Source organism: Thermobia domestica, chromosome 1 (genome assembly GCF_964235325.1).
Source record: "Thermobia domestica chromosome 1, izTheDome1.hap1.1, whole genome shotgun sequence".
Lineage (NCBI taxonomy): Eukaryota > Metazoa > Arthropoda > Insecta > Zygentoma > Lepismatidae > Thermobia > Thermobia domestica.
Window position 1 is genome coordinate 98,330,727 of NC_137454.1, and position 19,795 is coordinate 98,350,521.

The window sequence follows — 19,795 nt, forward strand, 5'->3', positions numbered from 1 at the left end:
CAAACATCGCGTCAGAGCTTGCGTTTTATTCGTTTAGCTGAAATGCCAAGATGTTTGTCACAGGCTTACTAAATTCTTCATGATTTTTAAACGCTAGAAATTTTGCGACACACCCTATAGAGGACTACATGACACATCAGTGTGTCAAGACACAACGGTTGAGAACTACTACACTAGTTCATTAAATTTGAAATACTTTTGATCAAGGATTCGTTTGGTCCTAGTTAATGAAAAACAAGTAAAAAAAAAAAAAAAAAGAATGAGAAACTACGTGAAGGCATTTGGTTTGTATGGATATGATAATTTCTCTATTAATATTAAAAACCAGAAAGTGATAGCAGATTCATACCACTCTCGGTTTTAGTAGATAAATCAGAGTGAAGATGAAATATATATATATCCTTGGAACCAGGGGCGGATCTAGGATATGATCAAGGGAGGGACTAAACCATATTTTGCCGTTTTATCCAGTGTAAAACAGGATTGAAGCCCATTTTATCCAGTGTATATCTGAGCGTCAAGGAAGGGGTATAGCCCCTATAGCCCCCCTTGGATCCGCCACTGCTTGGAACGTTTAGTTCATTTCCGAAAACCGGTCCTCGCTATATCTTATCGTTTTTGTTCAATTATAGATCAATATTGAAACCTGAAATTTTAGTGGATTTCTATCAATTTCCGGTTTTAGTAAAGAGTTAAGGATGGAGATAAGGTGTATTCTTGGGATGCTTAATCGATTGCAGGAAATCACTTCTTGCTATCTATTAATGTTTCTGATCTATAGTGATCAACGTTAAAAACGGAAACGGTTGATTTCTACCATTTCCAGGGGATGGATCACCTTCATCAACCAATCGATTTCTAACCCCGCTGTAGTTTGTCTGCTTAGCCATAGCCACACCCCTTAGCATTCGGCAACGTCGCGTCAGAGTTTGAGTTTTATTCGTTTAGCTGAAATGCCAAGATATTTGTCACAGGCTTTAAATGAAATGGATGATGAATGAAAGTAACAGATGGAACAACAATGTGGTAAGAAATTAGAGAATTTCAATGCTGTATATACAACATAAACTCAAATGGGTTGAGATAGAACTAGGAACCCCTCGTTTCTACATTTTTTTCAAAAGAATTTTTCTCAAAAGTTACAAGAGATATAGAATCTTTCAAGCTAAGCGTTTAGAACAAAGAGTGTAAAAAGTAAAAGTATTAAGGACTGTTATTTACTTGATTTTCACGATGCAACGACATTGCGCAAATTTTTCTAAGGATTAGATCGTTGATAATCTCTGTAATCTACGACTTACTAACGAGGAGCAGAAAGTGCTGAAATTACGCAAATTTCGACCACGACGTTGCCAACAACAGGATTCAGGAACTTATGTGAAATTTTGCATCGAAATAAAATGTATAAACGTCATTCCTTTGTGAGATATACTTGTATTGCGTTCAAATAGTATCGTTACAAAGCATTCTAATATTTCGATCCTGATTGGCTCGTGATTCTCCTTTCTCATTGGCCTTTTTTAATATTTTGTCTTATTACATCCGCAACCATCAAACTAACCACTCATTCTTGTAATAATTTACACGTTAATAATATATAACAAATCTTTTTCACAGCACCTAAGGATCATTTATAGAAAGGTGAATGGACAGTTACTAAGACACGTGGTAGACACAATTGAAATATGTAAACAAATGCTTGTTTGTGATTGGCCAAAACTGGAAAATGTAAACAAATCCATATCTCTGATTGGTCGAACGCCTGTCCACGAATTTTAAACGGAACTTCTAGAAATATTTATTTTTCGTTATTTTATTTCCCAATAACTATTTTCTTGTAGTTTTAATCTTAGAGGCAATCTTACAGATAGACATGATACAGAAATGCTTATGGTAACGATGACAACGTTGCACAGCATTTTTTCGCGCAATTTCCAATTTTGTTGGCTGCTCATTAAGGCTTTATCTGTGTCAACAGATAAGGCAGTGAAAGTTTGCGCAATTTCAGTGCACCCGATTTTCATATAAAAAAGATATTGAATCATCTTCGTCATCGACATCATCATCATGGCAAGTCAACTGGAGAAACTTCCACGGACCACAGTCTTTAGTAGCTAACCCCATTAACTTCACGTCGCTACTTATAAGGAACTTGGTTTACCAACAACTCTTTTATATATTTGTTCTGTCCGTGTGTCCGTCCGGGAGACACAAAACTTCAAGAATTACTCGATGGATCACCATTACTCGATGGATCATTCGTTGATGTAGGTGATCCATTCAGTTGATCCCAAGAAATGGACAACAAAAATCAATTCACCATATATTCCTATGGGAATGATTATGGATATCATCCTTATTTCATAGACTACCTGCAGCGCTGTCGAGATTAGCGGGCTAGTATAATGCTCAGAATGTACGTGGAATACAACGCTAAAAATTGAAATTACATTACTTTCAATTTGACAAAATCCAAAGACTTAAATATTTTCTATTTAAAATATTGATTCATCTTAAAGTAGCTCTATACTTAATTTAACTTGATTTAAAATGATGTATTTAACTCTAGGCTTGGTAGAATAATTTTAGCTTGTTTGAGAAGTTTGACTTACTAATATATATATGTACTGTGACACTTGTCTAGTTTTAATAACGTCATTTGACTGTAGCCTCTTTCGGCTGCCCTACTTTTTTTTCCTAGCACCGTAGTCCTACTTTTTATCTAAGCACACCTCAGTCTATATTTCAACAAGTCTCTCTTCCACTTTTTAGTCAGAAAATATAGTTTTCTTTTTCTTTCTTTGAAAGAAGTTAATATCTCTACATTTTCGAGACACTGTAGGATTTTTTAGGAGAATTTTGAGTCTCGACGAGCATTATGAGAATTTTCTGAAGGTTGGCAATGTTTTTTTTTTTTCTAGGGCATAAAAAGGTTTTCCTTAGATGATAAAGCTGAGGACCGATTGGAATTAACCGTACTGATTGGGACCGGAATCGATCCGGATAATCGAGATAAAAAGGCCCAAGAAAAAGAAGGTTTTTGCACGCTATACTGTAGCAAAGTAGTAAAATTATTGCTATAGTAAAGTACTGGACTATAATACATACCTAATTTTACAAATCGTACAAAATATACAGTGATATTAAGAAAAAGAACTGTTCTATGATTTGTAGGCCTACTTGAGCATATCTACAATGGTCAACTGCTTCGATTTTTCGCTGCAAAATCGACAATTTCACGATTTTTCGTAACAAAACTTTTATTTTTATTTTTTTCTGAAATCGATCTAGAATGGGCAATCTGAATACTCGGCGTTCTACTGTTAACATATAATTTTTAATGAGTCGATATAAAAAGCTAAGAGTTTGGGCGGGTTTGGTATAAAATTTATGCAGGACAACATATATGTGGTCGGTTTAAGCCATATGGACACTGTAAGATTTGTTTCCGATTATACGATTTCCAATCAAGGCAAGATATTCAAGAAAGAAAGCAAAAGGATGTTTTACCATGAAATATTTGTATAGACCCACTATTTTCCGTTTAAAAACTATCTGATTTTTACTGTCGATGAAACCGGAAGTCTTGTGAAGTGCAAATTTTAATTCAGACTCTTTCTTTAGCATCCTTTAGCATAACAAGTCAACAACGCAATATTCTACACAATTACTCAATAATAATAATAAAACTACGTGTGAAAATAACATAGAACCAAGTAGCAGCAAGCACCGCGGGTTGCAGAACATATTACGCATGCGGACGTCAACACAACCAACGACCGTTGATGACGCCTCATCCAATCAAAATTTCTCACTTTGGGATATCTGACGCATCACGTGACCGAGCACCTAAACATGCTGATTTGAAAAGTGGAAATGAATGTGTCTCTCTCCCAGCTGAATGAACGCATGAAAAAGGCATGGCTGCATGTAAATCAACCATAAAGAGCAAATTTTTACCCACAGACGACAGTTGAATGGGTTTTCTCCCTTGTAGCTTTAGTAGAAAAAAAAAAAGAACTTCTAGTCTTTTTGGATGCAGAGAGAGTGTTACACGTTAGTTTCATTATGGACGAGAGATTGATATGTGTAGCGCGTATAAGATGTCCTCTTACATATGGACGGGATACACGAGTAGGAGGCTGAAAGAAGAAGAGAAAGAAGAGCAGGGGGAGGAGGAGATAATAAATGACAAGGAAGAATAATAATAAAGTAGATGACCGATGACGCAAAGGTTATACAGACAAGATGCTAATCGCATAACCAAAAGGCGTCTCAGGAGGTGACACTGCATCCTGTATAATAGGGCGAGAGTAGGAGATAAAGAAAGCTGAACAGAACATATCTTTAAAAAAAGATGACAAGTTCCAATACGTATACAATACCATCTTTCTGTTAAATACATCACTCCTTCTTTAACATTCACAGTGGAAGAAAGCATGCGACTATGCATATGAATGTGGAGAAACACATGTGTAGAAAGGGAGTAAGGGAAAGGGGGTACTCAGAGTATGTGTGTGGTTTCACAGTCTTCGTTTGATCTCCACTTCTCCTTATAGGGTTGCTTGAGAGTAATGGGAGAGGGGAAGGAAAGGGTTAGTCTTGGGGTAGGGTTTAGCGGGAAGAGAACGCATGAGGAAGGGGAGAGGCAGAAAAGGTATGAAAAAAAAAAGTATTAACCAGTTTTCTACAACCATATTATTGCAGTTGACTCCGCCTCTTTGAACAACCTCTGGACCAATCAGATACCGTGCTCTCCTATGCTCTACTGTAGCTCATTATATGTTCTTGTGAGGCCTCATTAGGTCTACGTTGCCATAATTCACGCCTCTGTTCTCCTCACAGTTATTCCGCTCTTTCCCCCCGGTCCCCGCTGGGGAGTTTTCGCTCCTTCAAGGATGCAAGGAAGGAAGGGGTTTGAGTTGTTAGAAAGAGCACATGAGAGAGGAGTATGGGGGAAAGAGATGACAACACCCATCTCGTAAGTGAACTCTTCTTCTACTGTAAGAAGTTTCATCTCACAAGGGCTGCAGATCTTGTAGCTAGCTAACATCTTTCGCTTCCCCAGTCTCCCAAATACACGCAAACACACATATAATGTTCAACCCCTTTCGTCTTTTATATGCTACTGAAAATCAGTGATACCATACTGAATTCTGTGGTGCTAAACTCGAGCAACCTGCTGGAAATATTGTAAGTGAACGATTATGAAAGCATTAGTGGAATGAGAATCTGAGAGGAAGAAGGAAGACCCCAAGAATGTTCACAGACGCAATGTTGTCTACCATAAACTTACATAGATCTGGGATCAAACCAAGAACCCTCTCGCACCTGAGCCATTGTACTTATCCATGTGAAACACAAAATGACCGAAGTAGCAAAATTTTCATAGGTGGCGTTTGAGAGGCTCAGGCTCACAAACGGCTGTTCTACCAAGTGGTATACAGTGGAATTTGGTTTTTACTTTATCAAATATTTCTTCATATATTTACCCTGTCTGTCTGTCCATGTGTTCGTCCGTCCGGGAGACAAAAGACATCAAGAATTACTTGATAGATCACTTTCAGTTTTGGCCAGGATGTAAAGATTCAAAAGTTACGAATTCGAATTTGTTGATGCATAATGATCCATGCAGTTTGATTCCAAGATATTGTTGATCAAAAATCGGTTTCCCCATGGATTCCTTAACAAATAATTAAGGATATCATCCTTGCTTCATAGATTACCCGCAGTGCTATTGAGATTAACGGATTAGTACTAAAGATGTACTTAAAAAAAATTAAAACATTTATTCATCTTAAAGCATATATAATTTAATTTAAGGTAAAACACTAGCTATATTTAAACCTAGGCTTGGTAAAAAATTTAATTTGTTAAGGAATTTCTTTGGCCAAAAATCAAACCAAACTTCTTCACGAGGTGTACGCTTATACACTGTGCCACTGTTACTTGTGCTATGGGAATATCACATAAATATTTTATTGATACCCTTTGAAATGAGTTGAAATTAAATGATTACTTTAGCGTCCCCCAGTTTTTTTTTTTTTTTTTTTTTAAGGGCGAATGAGACGGATGATAATTGGAAATTTATTAATTGATGAGTTGCAATGAAAATGTGAGAAGGAAGTAAAAAAAGAATCTCGAGAAAACTCATGGATACATTGGATACCCAAAATTATATAGGCCTAATTAGAGATCAAATCAGGAACTATTAATTAAAACCATTGGCCCATTGACACCGTGGTCCTGTGGTTTGCGTGTTCGGCTCATATCCACATGGTCCCGGGTTGGATTTCCGGCCAGTCTTCCCAATTTTCGGCGTCTTCCCAGCGTCGTGAGGCAAACTGGGGATTCATGTGAATGAAAGACTAGGTCTAGAAAAGCTCTTGATACACCAGTTAGAGACACGGCGACGCAGAGCCCTGATCACGTGCTCGTCGCTAGACTTGATGTAGTTCAGCCGATCGCTAATAGATGGCGTTGGAGTGGCTCAGGAGCTGTTATCGACGCCAACTGGTTTCCTAACGTTTATTATTTGTTGCATTAGACTCACTTATCGAACATGAAAAATTAAATTTAGGTTTACCAACGAGGCAAGAATTGGGAATGTCTTGTCTCAGAAAGGGTTGAAAGAGCTCAGTTTCAAAATAATACATAAGTCACTAATATATTATTTTGGACTGTGGGCCACAATTGTCTCATCTCGTATTTTGGCACGAATGTTCTGTATCGTCTCGTGTGTGTGCAATCCTAATTAAACTAATATAACTTTAGTATTAGTTTTAAATTTGAAATTAGAGATGCACAGTGGCTCATTGGTAAAGCGCTTACCTTTGGTGCGTGAAGTCCTTGGTTCAATACTCAGCTAAGTAAGCTTGTGGTGGACAATATCATGTCCGTGGGTTTTCTCAGTGTGTTCTTGTTTCCTTCTACATTCTCATTCCACCATATCTTCCATCATCATTCACTTGCCTTAATCATCATCTCAATTAGCACAAAGTGCATAAACGTGTAACGTCAAACTGAAAGTTACGTTGTAAAAGATTTTTAAATTTGACATTAAAACTAAGTTGACCAAAAGAAAGACGACTATATACACCGTTTCCTTCGACATTTTCTTATAACATCTGGAAGAATAGAGAGGGAAATTATATTTAGAGGCAGTCTTGGTACCATTGCTGCTCTATGATTTGGCAACTCTGCGAGACATTGAGGTACTGCAGAGGTGATGTAGCTTAGCTGATGGAAGAAGGTGTTGGAGCGAAGCGCATACACACAGATCTACTTTCTCGTAAATTATCTGCCAAACTTGAAATTACCGACTGTTAATGGTCTGGTCTCATCGACGCTCGATGATGACGAAAATGATGATGATGATGATGAAGACGGTGAATGCGACGTGAGGAAGAGACAAACTGGAAAGCAGCTGCTTTTCATCTTCTTCCTTTTCTTCTCTCAATTTTCATTCGGTTTCTTTTGTATCTTCCTTCTTCATTGCGACAATAATTATTTTATAAAAAGGAGGACGAAAAAGGATATTGTTTTTACTAGTGTCATACATTAACTATTTTTCTTGAATTGCTTTTTTCTTTCTTTTCTTTTCAAAAAGGAAAATGCTTCCAAGTTATTCATGAAAACATTATTTAATGCATTTCTGTGGTTAAATGGATAGCATTCGCCCATTCGGCGTCGAAGATCCAGGTTCGATCCCAATGACGTACCTGAATTCACTTTTAAGTTGTGGGTGTATTTTCATAAAATCTCAAGGGAAAAGAGAAAAACAAAGGAAGAAAGGAGTTTCGTATCATAACGTTGTGAAACAATGGTATTCTACATTTCCAAGCTATAGGAGTGACTCCGCATAGAGTAGTCGCTAACGTTCTCGTCTTTGGTGCGAGCGATCCTGGGTTCGATTTCGAGTGGGGATACTCGGTCGAGAAAGGTGTAAAACTTTTTCAGGCCAGTTATCCTGAAGGAGGTGTTCCTGGGTTTTCCTCATTCATACCAAGCAAACGCCGTGATGGTACCTATTATACAGGTCCCACTTCCAGGCTACTTCCTTCCTTTGCCAATCCTTTCTTCTTCCCTTTCCTCGGACGTCATCCCTCGTAAGTGACGGGCTAACATAACCATAGATGTCCAAAGCCTAGAAATCTAATTCCTAATACTAATCCTAATCCCAAACTATAGGGATCGAATATTAGGCCTAAAACCTAAATTAATGATAAATTATCAATTCGAGTTTCAATAGAGGGATAGGAAGGGAAGATGGAACATAGCTTTAGGGTTCAAAATCTATGTATTAAAAATTTATTCTGATTCTATATCAAATATCAACTTGTCGCAACCTTTTATCGCTTTCGTTTTATAAAATATTCGTTTTCAATAGAGGGATTCAAGGGGAGATTGAAGAATAGATTGAGATCCTGTACGTATGAGGTGGTATCAAAATGTTTAGAGACTAGTTCTGTAATACGCCAGCAGATAGCAGCGGTGTTCCTTCTCCTCCTGGGTCAGGAGCCTGGGGACGAATTTAGCAGCAACACGGCGCATGCATGTTCAAATCACACGTGAGGATTGCCTGCACTGTTCCGTATAACACACCGACAATGGCAGCGATGTTATGGATTGTTCTCCGACGATATATAAGTTGCCGAATAGTTTCTACATTTTCTGATGCTGTGTTCGTTGAAGCTCGTCCTGATCTCTCGTCTTCTTCCAGTAATGTTCTTCCTTTCTTGAAGCGCGTGTGCTCTCATTGCAACATTACCGTACGCTTGCTGAATCATGTCGAGCGCCTCTGTGGCGGATTTGCCCAGTTTCAAGTTCACAGAGTTACGCGTTCGCTTGTTTTCTAACTTGCTGTCCATGATGAAATTGCAGACGTGATAACACACGTGCTCAGAATAGCACCAGCTGCATAGCTCCCGATTTACACAGAACGATGTCTCTTGGCGCACTGACTTATGAAGATCAATGCACCGTGTGATTGTGCGTGCAGCCTTCCATTGACACCTATTGGCGTGTTACAGAACTAGTCTCGAAACTTTTTAGTATCACCTCGTCGTTATTTCTTACTATTTCTGCTCTAATTTCTGTTCGACAGACGTACGGAGAGAAAGACAGCCGTTCCATAAGACTTCCGTCCGACACTTGTGCATAGCATAGTTTCGAAGTCTCTCTCTATATAAAACATTGACTTTCAAATAAACAAATTGGAACTCTGCTAAAGGTAATAAAGAGAATCTCGAGTTTCCACGAATGGGATATAGTATATGGAGAACTAATTTTGCACATATCCTTTTATCATAGGCAAAACATCATTTCATTGCTACTGCGCAGGTTACATAAAACTTTAGGAATGTTATATATTTTAAACGGAATATGGATAGCCTCCGTTAAATTCGCCGTTACCAGTGAAGATGTTAACGGAATAACTTCAGTAACGAATCGGTCACTCTAGCTGTCTATTGTAAGACCAGAATTTTCAGCTTGTCTTTTATTCAAGTGCTAACGTGTGGAATAACAGACAGACATGCTAACACAGTACAGTCTTTAAAATCTCACTGTTTGATTCTAATAAATGTCATTAATTAAAATAACTTAACTTAGCTTTTATTAGGTTCAGTTCGAGTAGGAGAAAGTTATTGTAACGTTAGCGTGTGCTACTGTCATTGTCTCTAAACCCAAGAAACAGAAATAAGAAGCTGACTGAGCAACTTAATGTTGTCAAAGCAGATGGCAGGGAACGAAAATAGAATGTTGGTGCCATCCTAGATGGTATAGGAGGTTCATCATCCATTGCTTCATGACTACTCATCGTGACAACACTTCTCACCATTTACGGATCACCCTGCCCCCTCCTATCTTTGGCCGGTATTTATTTTTCAAAATGATAGGTTAATATTCATATAGAATACTGTAAACATTCTTCAACAATTACGAACCGCCACAACTATCTTGTCCTTGACTCTTCACTGTTTCTCTTTTCCCAAACTCCGAGTTGAATTAATATTATTTCTACCGTATATTTTAGTGCTGTGTTCTAATAAAAATATTTTCAGTATACAGGGTAACCCAAAAGTACATATACAGTACCGTACTTAACAGCCCATTGTATTTTATATCATTTCTTATTGTTATCCGTCAGGTAGACTTAGTTTCTTTATTATTTGTTCTTAATGTGGTTTCACTTAAGCTCGGAAGAGCCGAAGCAAATAAATCTATAAACTAGAATGTTATACTTGATCAATGCAGGGTGTATACCTACTTTTGGGCTACCCTGTATATGGTTGACTGTTTCGTTCCGAAAAGGTGTCATGTAAGTCATACCACGAAAAGTATATCTGTGTCCAGGGGCTCACCCGCGCGTGCTGGGAATTCACTGGGTCCGGTCCCCCCCCCCCCCCTAATTTTATAACTCGACTAACATTTGTCACTAACTGCACTTTCTTAACATAACTATGTTTGTTTAATAGATTAATGTAGCTTAAAGATTTGATTTTACACCTTCTTTTCCTTATAAAAATAATCGTAATTCTATCAGATTTTCTGAGAAAATAGGTGGGAGTAATTAACAATTACTTATCGTCTTTTCGGGAGCAGAATAATACAGGTTTAATACTGCATAGGCATATTGTACCCCCTCTTCCCAGAGAAAACCTTGAATCCCTCCCAACAAATAATTCTGGGTGTGCACCTGTCTGCATGTATTAGAAGAGTACTGTCTTGTCTTGTCTTGTTTTCTAGCCCTCCCTGATGATCTATTGGCTAGTATCTTTGGTGCACGGGATCATGGGTTCGATTTCCGGTTGTAGATTATTAAAATTTGAACGCATGGTTCGGATTCCACCTTAAACCGTAAGTCCATGACTCATATAGCCTCGGTGCTGAAAACGACGCTAAATTTCCATTCAATCGTCTCGTCTCATCAATAGCCCTTTTAATAAAAAAAAATGATTAGCGCTTTGTAAAATATTCTGCTGGTGCCCTTGAGGAGAATATATAATCGTTTGGCAACGTTGGTAACTTTGTAGCATTTTCCAATGAATTCAGAATGTTGGGAGATGTGACAAATCTTAGGTATTTCCTTTACTATATAATAATAAACACGAAAGAAGCCTGCTCATCATTCGTTGTCAACCAAAGCATCTCTTAACAATAGGCAAAAATTCTACTCACATTTTCTTTAGACCAGTGGGGTCTTCACAAGAACATAATAAAGGAAAGGAATCCATTCTCTACTAAGCGAACTGATAAAAGTATTCACATTTTCACAAGTGACATTACCCTTGTCAACACAACAATAAAAGTATCTCTCTTTATACTTTGTAGTACTTTAATTCTTTTTTTTTTTTTAAGTATTGTAAAGACCGTAAGAATACCGATTATCATACAGAATTTACAAGCTTTCTGTTCTGAATAACAGCAAGAGATGGAACTTCACGAAGATGACGTATCACATACTCTATACTGATGCCGCTGGCGGTAACTACAAACGCGCGGATTGAGAAAACATGACAAAAGTATTTATCGTAGCAAAGCCGTGACAAATAACAGCTAACAAAATTGCTAATTGCTATGATTGGAAGTGGACATTGAGTATGTTAGTTATGCATGTCATTTCTTATTGGTGTCGAAGAAAGTTTCGTTCCCAGACAATACTTATGGATCTAAGTACTATAATATCAACCTGAAAAACTCCAAATCCCGTAAATCCCTAGCTAAGTTGTGTAGCTGGTTGTGATATTTTCTCTTCACCTAAAACAAAGTAATCGGCCACTATGTGAACTTCTGTACAGCATGGTTATTTTTTCACTACGTCAGTTCAACGTCTATTCTTTAAGGTTAATGTAAATGCTCTTCTATCTGCCAACAGATGGCAGCACATATCTACAATCTTTCCAATGTATCTTGGAAACACAGTATTCACAACAAAATCGAGTCAATTTCAAGAGATAAAACATTCAAACTTTGTCCAAAAACAAAATCTTTGAGTTTTACGTCCCATGGTTATGTCGAGTAGACTAAAGGAGACAGTGATAAGAAATGAATGAAATGGTGGAATGAAAAAAGTGGGAGAACCCTGAGAAAACTCAAGCACACGTCGTTTCTCCACCACGAAGTTTACTTGGAGTGAGCTGGGGTCGAAGCAGGGACACCATGTGCCAGAGGTGAACGCTCTACTACTGAGCCCCCGCGGCTCCTGTCTAAAAACAAATTGAATCAATAATTGAAAGATAATCCGGTATTTTTATTTATTATTTTGTTTTGTCATTGTATGGTACACTTAATTTTTTTTTTTTTTTTTTTTTTTTTTTGGGTCCGTCGTCCCGGTTAAAGGGTTTTGCCCTTTCTTCAGGTAAAACACTTAATTTTCATATTCAGAAATTTGTTCCCAATAAATGAATAAGAAAATTAATAACAAAAGAAAAAATATCACAAAACAGCACGGATTGTTCTTTAATTATTACGAAATTCAATTTGTTTTTGATCCAAAGTTTGAATATTTCATCTCTTGTAATGGATTCAATCATTGTGACTATTGTCACACACGCTACAACATATATTGGAAAGATTAGAGATACATGGTGCCATCTGTTGACAATATTAGAACTTTTATATTCATCTTAAAAACATCAATCTGGTAAATTCTTAACTTTCAACCTTAACAGGGCAGGACTTCAGCCAATTGGACCGATTGCTTCGAAACGGGATCCAGCCCCGTGCTAGAGTGTAATCTCTTCTCGGGTGAGAAATACAGAGAAGAACACATTGCAATATGCGACTTCCTTGACAATCTTAGTGACTGGCATCTGCAGAAAGGAGTTTTTCCGAGTTGAAACTGGTCATAACTTAGATGAGAGCATCAATGCAGTAAGAACGTTGGCAATTTTGTTCATTGAATCTGAGTTTGCACTTATGAATTTTGCGGAGGAAAAAGAAAACAAGAAAAATAACTTTAATAATAATAATAATAAAAAGGTTGGCACGGTGGCTCAGTGGTGGAGCTCTTACCTCTGGTGCATGGGGTCCATGGCTCGATCCCCGGCCAAGTAAGTTTGTGGTGGGCAACATCGTGCCCGTGGGTTTTCTCGGGTACTCTCGTTTCCTCCCCAGGCCTGTATCCACGGCGGGCTAGGGAGCCGGGCCCTCCCAAAATTTTCAGTGGCCTCCCTAAAATTTTCATGGTAGGCTTGCAAATGAACTGTAATATGGTGATGAACTATAATATGGTTGGGTCACCCCCCCAACTTCTACCGCCCCCCTATATTTTTGGACTGGCTACGGCCCTGTTCCTTCCCCATTCTAATTCCACTAATTCTGCCATCATCATTCACTCACCATAATCATCGTTCTTCTACAACGATAATATATAAATGTAAACACTGGTTCCTTTGTATTATAATAAATTCTGAGCCATTAAAATAATACACACTCCATTCTGTAGTTTTATTCCATTTATTTATATCATAGAAATTATATCTGGTTGTCCCTGACAACAACATATCCAAAACCTTATTATTTTTGAACATTTGAATATCTTTTTTATATTGACAATATTTGAATATATCTTTTATATATTGACAATCATATTATTTCTTTCTCTTCTTCAGATAGTAAAAACCAGCCTAGTACATATTTAGAAAATCTTATTGCCCAAAAATATAAAAATATACAATGTACCGTTGTACTTCTTAGGCTAAAAAACATATTCGTGGGACATTAAACTGAAAGATTTCATTTTATTGTTTTTCTTTTTTAATCTATGGACTTAATATCTTTGGTGTTTTTTCCAACAATAAAAAAGACTCATAGATTAAGTAGCATATATTTATTGTAATTTGCGTTAGTTATATGGATATTAATGTTTATAGTAAATGATGTTCTCACGTGTCTTTTCTCCATTGTTGCAGGCGGATGTTTCCTACGCTTAGGGTGTCATTCACTGGAGTTCGTCCAGACCAGCGTTACGCTGTGTTGATGGATATCGTTCCAGTGGACAACAAAAGGTATCGTTACGCGTATCACCGATCGTCGTGGCTGGTGGCTGGAAAGGCAGATCCCCCGGCGCCTTGTAGGCTTTATCTGCACCCGGATTCTCCGTTCACGGGAGAACAGCTCAAGAAACAAGTCGTCTCCTTCGAGAAGGTCAAATTGACCAATAATGAAATGGATAAACATGGACATGTACGTATATTTTGACTTTTTTCCCCATACATTTATTGTATTTTATCGCTACACAAAAATACAATACCTCAAAAACTCTATAGAATTAGATCTATCGGCAGAGCATCATTGGGAAGTGCAGGTGGGACAACCCTTCCCCATTAGTTTGAGAACTGTTAAGGTTGGTTTAAGTTTTGCTGATAGATAGCACTACAGTCTTCGTATCTCTCCCATGTATTTTTTTATCTTTCACGAAAATTCACGATTTCTCTTACAAATTTCAACCTACAGATTTCAAATTTTTACAAAAGGAACTTCATAATCTATTGAAGGCAATAATCCGTGCCGATTTTTTATTTAGAATTTTCTTCATTGTTGAAATGGCTTGATTGTTGAAATGATATCCAAACTTTTAACAATGGAACTGTTTCAACAATGAAGAAAATTCTAAATAAAAATTAGAATAAAGGGCACGGACTGTTCCCTTTAATAGGTTATGAAGTCCCTCCTCTAAAAATTTGAAGTCTCTAGGTTGAAATTTATAAAAGAAATTGTAAATTTTCGTAAAAGGTAAAAAATACATGGGAGAGAAACGAAAACTGTAGCGACATCTATCGGCAAAACTTGTCTCTTTACACTAACCAGGACGTGAAATTCCTGCGTCAGTGAACTGTTTTGCACCCGGGAAAAACTGAAATAACGCTATTCCTTATAAGACTTCAAGGATTTTGGCGTATATTAATATCTACTTTTTACCTAAATCGACACAGTAAAGTATCTCAATCTCAAAATAACTCAATCGAAGAATTGGAGTGTAGCTATAGCGAAATCTACATCATCAAACTTCATGCGCAAATTGTATTCTAATGACCTCGTCTACCGTTACCATCAGCACGCCGCGCATACAAAGGCTATTTACGCACAAGAGATGTCGCACCTCTACGTATACTCCGGCAGTACCTACGAGTAATAAGAACGCTTATAAACTACAATCATGGATTTAAATCTGCAATTATTTAAAATAGGAACGCAACCTAAGCAAACTCTGACAAAGTTCAATTAACCTAGGCAAATTAGCTTTATCAGTGGAACAAATTCGGAACAAGTTGATTTTTGGTACGCACGTTCAGAATAGCATTAGAAACAATACTGGAGAATTCAATTGATGTCAATGGTGGGAAACCTAGGAAATCGCCGCCATCTTGAAAAAAACTATTTTTGGCCATTTTCTCCATTATTTTGTTTTCTGTGCTAAAACTATGAAAGATACGCAAAAATGTTATTGGACCTTTCTTGTAGACCATTAAATTTCCAATAAATCGAAGAAAATTGCAATTCTCTAAAGCAGTGGTTCCCAACAGATGGTCCGCGAAACCGTAGAGGTCAGTGGACATTCAGTACAGGACACGCAATTTATAATTGGGAAAAGTTTTATCTTAAACTAGCCATCAACAAACATTATAATATTATTTTTAAAAATTTCTAACCGTACTTTATCCTATCATATTTAATTGGTGACAGGACACATTCAGTTCGTGTTTTCTAGAATTGAAATTTCAATTACGATTTTTAGGATTTAGGTTTTTTGGGAGTCTCATGGCGATAAATAAAGTTCTCCAAAAGTTATTGGGAATCATTGCTCTAAAACAACTCGTTTCTATTTTCCTTTTCTTGGACCACTGCTTTTTTTGGGGGGGGGGCTTTTTTCTTGTTTTTTATTTTATATTTTTATATAATCTTCAAAACATCTTTATTAACAGAGTATTATATTATATATTTACTCAATCTTCTAAATTGTGAGATAAATTTAAAATAAAATAATTTCCTTGCCATTCTTAATGAGTTGTCTGTATCGAACTCACACGTGTCAGAAAGGTTAACTTCATGTAACGTTCCTTACTCGTATTCCATTATATCTTTATCTGAATGTCCTGGCTGTTCGCAGTTCTCTCTTGTTGTCAATACTTCGTCATCCATTCTGTTTGTGACATTCGAAATGCTGCTACGAGAAGAGTGTAGCTCTACATTTTCCAGTTCTGTTATGTTTTTTTCTTCATCACCAAAGAGTTGCTCTTTAACTTCATCACTCATGATCTCATCTTCATTTGACATAGTAGGTGGCGGGTTGTGGCATCTTAATCCTCTACAGTAAGAGCATACAATAGAACATAGAAGAGCTGCATTTATGCATCTGCAACCTAAATAGCAAACCTTTTGACATTTACATGCTATTATCTCGGATATTATGATAAAAAAAAAGCCTTGTGTCCATCTTAAACACAAACTACACACACTTTCTTACAAGGCAGCCTATAATCTTTATTATAAATTAATTTATAATAAAGATTATAGACAGTCTTGTAGACAGTCTTCAAGAGATTTTTGGGAGCGGGTGGTTAAAGCGTGGTGATTAGAACCAAAGAAGTCACATCTTCTTTCTGCCAACCCCATTTTTCTGCTGTTAACATTCTGCATACATGCACTTGATTTTGAAACACTCTGAATAGGTGTTGTTGGAGGAAGACTAGCCAAGTTAACTTCAGTTTTGGCTTTTGAAACGACAGAATTTAATGTATCTAAAGATATTTAAAGAAGTGTTTGTGTCTGTAGCTCCGTAGACTCGAAGAAGAACTTTTTCTTCCTCACCCGGTAATCTACAAATTTGTGCTGATGAATCATTGGAAACTGAAACTCATTTTGAAGTTCAGGGTTAGTTCTCAGAATTTGGAAGATTTTCTTCTTTCCTTGAATGAACAAAGATGATGTGGCATCAGAGACACTTACTGCATGAAAAAACAGAAATTGATCTTTGATATTTTCTTTAAAAAGGTGTTGCGCATCAACAGAAGAAAACATTTTATCAGAAACTTTGCCTCGTCCTGGCTTCAAAATGTAAATAGGTATCCCATCGGGTGAAAGTGGTGTCAGCTGAATCAGTAGGTCAACATCTTCTCCCACTACAACTACAGGCTTATTGTTGATGCTGCTAGCCAGTTTGATAGCCGCTTGCACGATGAGCCTGTCTGCATCATCATTTGCTTCAATGACAGCAATTCCTTTGCCTTGGAATTCTTTTGTGAGTTGCTGAATAGAACGAGACTTATTAGCCAGATTTGACAAAAACTTACTTTTTCAATAGTTGAGTTCATACTTTCTTCAAAAACTATGTCAGGGAAAGTTATTTTCAAGGATCGTCTTGGTCTTTCGACATTTTTTGTTAGTGCTGAGCTAGATTCATAAAACCATCAAACACTACTACTGAACTATAGCCAAAGTGCTTGGTAACATAACTGCAGTATGTTTTGTATATATTTTCAAGGTGGTATGTCAAACCACTTTGTGTAGCAGATGACCTCCAACAATTACATATTGATAGTTGTCGAGAGGTAAATCCTCAGTTGGTTTGAAAAGAGAGTGGAGAGAAGATTTGTGGGTCTTTCATCAAACATTCCACCCTCATCAAACAATGGTAATGGTACTGGTGCCAACTCATACTGAAAGAAGGATGACAAATTTTTGTCCTTTACTGATCGTATTACTCGTTGGTACAGCTCAGTTGAAGTTATTGGTAGTGCAGTATTATTTATCTTGGTGTGTTTATTTACAATAGAAAGTAGCAAACTCTTGAGTTACGCTTGTAGATGACATTATGGAAATTCTAGCCAGAACTTTCTTTAGCAAAACGTGAAAACAAATTGGACTTCGGTATAAACCCAGTAAACAAGGTAAAACAAATTATTCTAGCAAAGATTTCACGTTGCAATTTGCAAACGAAAAACATTCTGTTTCTTTGTTTTCAACGTTTCTGCAAGAAAAACGCACTTCCATCTGTTGCCAATATTCAAAGCTCAACAAAATCTTCTTGAATATAATTAGTAGTTCTTTAATTTTTTTTGTTACGTTATATTATAATGAATAGTCCAATAGAAGTTTTACAATCATAGTAAGAAACCTAAAACCTAAAAATCGTAATTGAAATTCCTAGAAAAAACAAACTGAATGTCTCCTATCACCAATTAAATATGATAGGAAAAAATACGGTTAAAAATTTTAAAAATGTTATTGTAATGTTTGTTGAAGGCTAGTTTAAGATAAAACTTTTCCCAATTATAAATTGCGCGTTCTGTACTGAATGTCAACTGACCTCTACGGTTCCGCGGACCATCTGTTGGGAACCACTGCTTTAGAGAATTGCAATTTTCTTCAATTTATTGGAAATTTAATGGTCTACAAGAAAGGTCCAACAACATTTTTGCGTATCTTGCATAGTTTTAGCACCAAAAACAAAACAATGAAGAAAAATGGCCAAAAATAGTTTTTTTCAAGATGGCGGCGAATTCCCAGGTTTCTCACCATTGACATCAAATGAACTCTCCAGTATTGTTTCTAACGCTATTCTGAACGTGCGTACCAAAAATCAACTTGTTTCGATTTTGTTCCACTGATCGCCTCTTTTTTAGTTTAATTTGCCTAGACTAAATGTAATAAATGGAAAATGGACAAAATAGAAATATCCTCTCGTTATTAATAGTTGTCTACTCCAGATTGATTATGATAAAGAGTGCAATGGTGAATTGAGGATATTTCTAATTATTATAGGTATAAATAAATCTGTCATGTTTCGTAATAGTAATCTTTTTTTTTTTTAAAAAAAACTAGTTTTATAAGGGGTACTATTCATTCTTAGCTAAGGTTACCAAATTTGCAGTGTGAAATCGAGATATTTTTCTGACACTTTCTAACTAAATGATACGAAAGTTCAGATCACATGGCAGTTATAGGCATTTTATCCATTTAATTGTGTGTTAGCAATGATCCTTACAAGTTTTGTAAGAAAAAACATTGGGAATCTGTAAATTAAAATAACTGATCGTTAAAAAAAAAATAATAAGGAAACTTTCATGTCGCGACTTCAGTTTTTTAAAAGGAAGTTGGACTAAAAAGAAAAGACTCTTCCAAATAAAGAGGGACATCTTATTCATAACTGAAGTCAAGCAAGATTTAATCCAGCTTCCTTATTGAAATATTCAGGCCACGTATTCCTAAATTGTATTTTTTAAAATGAGTATATACTGTATGTGTATTCTCCATCTCATATAGCCTCGCTGCTGAAAGGGACGTTAAACTTAAAATCAACTCAACTGTATGTGTATTCAGTTGCTTAGTAATGTCCACAATAATATAAGAAAAGAATAAAGCGCGAGACGTTGCTGGTATCAGTGATGGAATAGGTCATGGGTCACTAGGTCACTTGTGTCACGGCTTTTGTCCGGATCGTTTGGGTCTTGGTCTCGCTTCTTCTCACATCCAGTCTGACCCTGACAGACCCGGTGGCCCAAAAAGTTCAGGGTGGCCCAGACAGATTCAGTGACCCAGTCGAACTCGGTGGGCCAAAACTGACCCGGTGGTCCACACAGACCCAGTCAGACCCAGTGACCTAAACTCTGTCGGGGTTCCACACAGACCCAGTCGGAGCCGGTGACCCAAATATACTCTGTGGTCCAGACAGATCCGGTGATCCAAACAGACCTGGTTATCCAAAGCAACCGAAACATCGTCTCTGCAACATTAGTGCATAATTTTATAGTTGATTAATGGTGTTCACTATTCGAACTCGAACATTCAT

The 19,795-nt window shown here is 36.9% G+C and overlaps 1 protein-coding gene and 1 long non-coding RNA gene across 2 annotated transcripts in view; one reads left to right on the forward strand and one right to left on the reverse strand.

Annotated features, from left to right (window-relative positions):
- The window catches only part of LOC145687615 (T-box transcription factor TBX20-like), a 209,383-nt gene that overhangs the window by 132,596 nt on the left and 56,992 nt on the right, over positions 1–19,795 (forward strand). Inside the window, exon 3 of the mRNA XM_081761084.1 lies at positions 13,917–14,190. Coding sequence (XP_081617210.1) covers positions 13,917–14,190 — 274 coding nt within the window. The remainder of the gene's footprint in view (positions 1–13,916; positions 14,191–19,795) is intronic.
- Positions 1–19,795, reverse strand: part of LOC145687618 (uncharacterized) — a 53,705-nt gene that overhangs the window by 30,844 nt on the left and 3,066 nt on the right. The gene's annotated exons all lie outside the window — the stretch shown is intronic.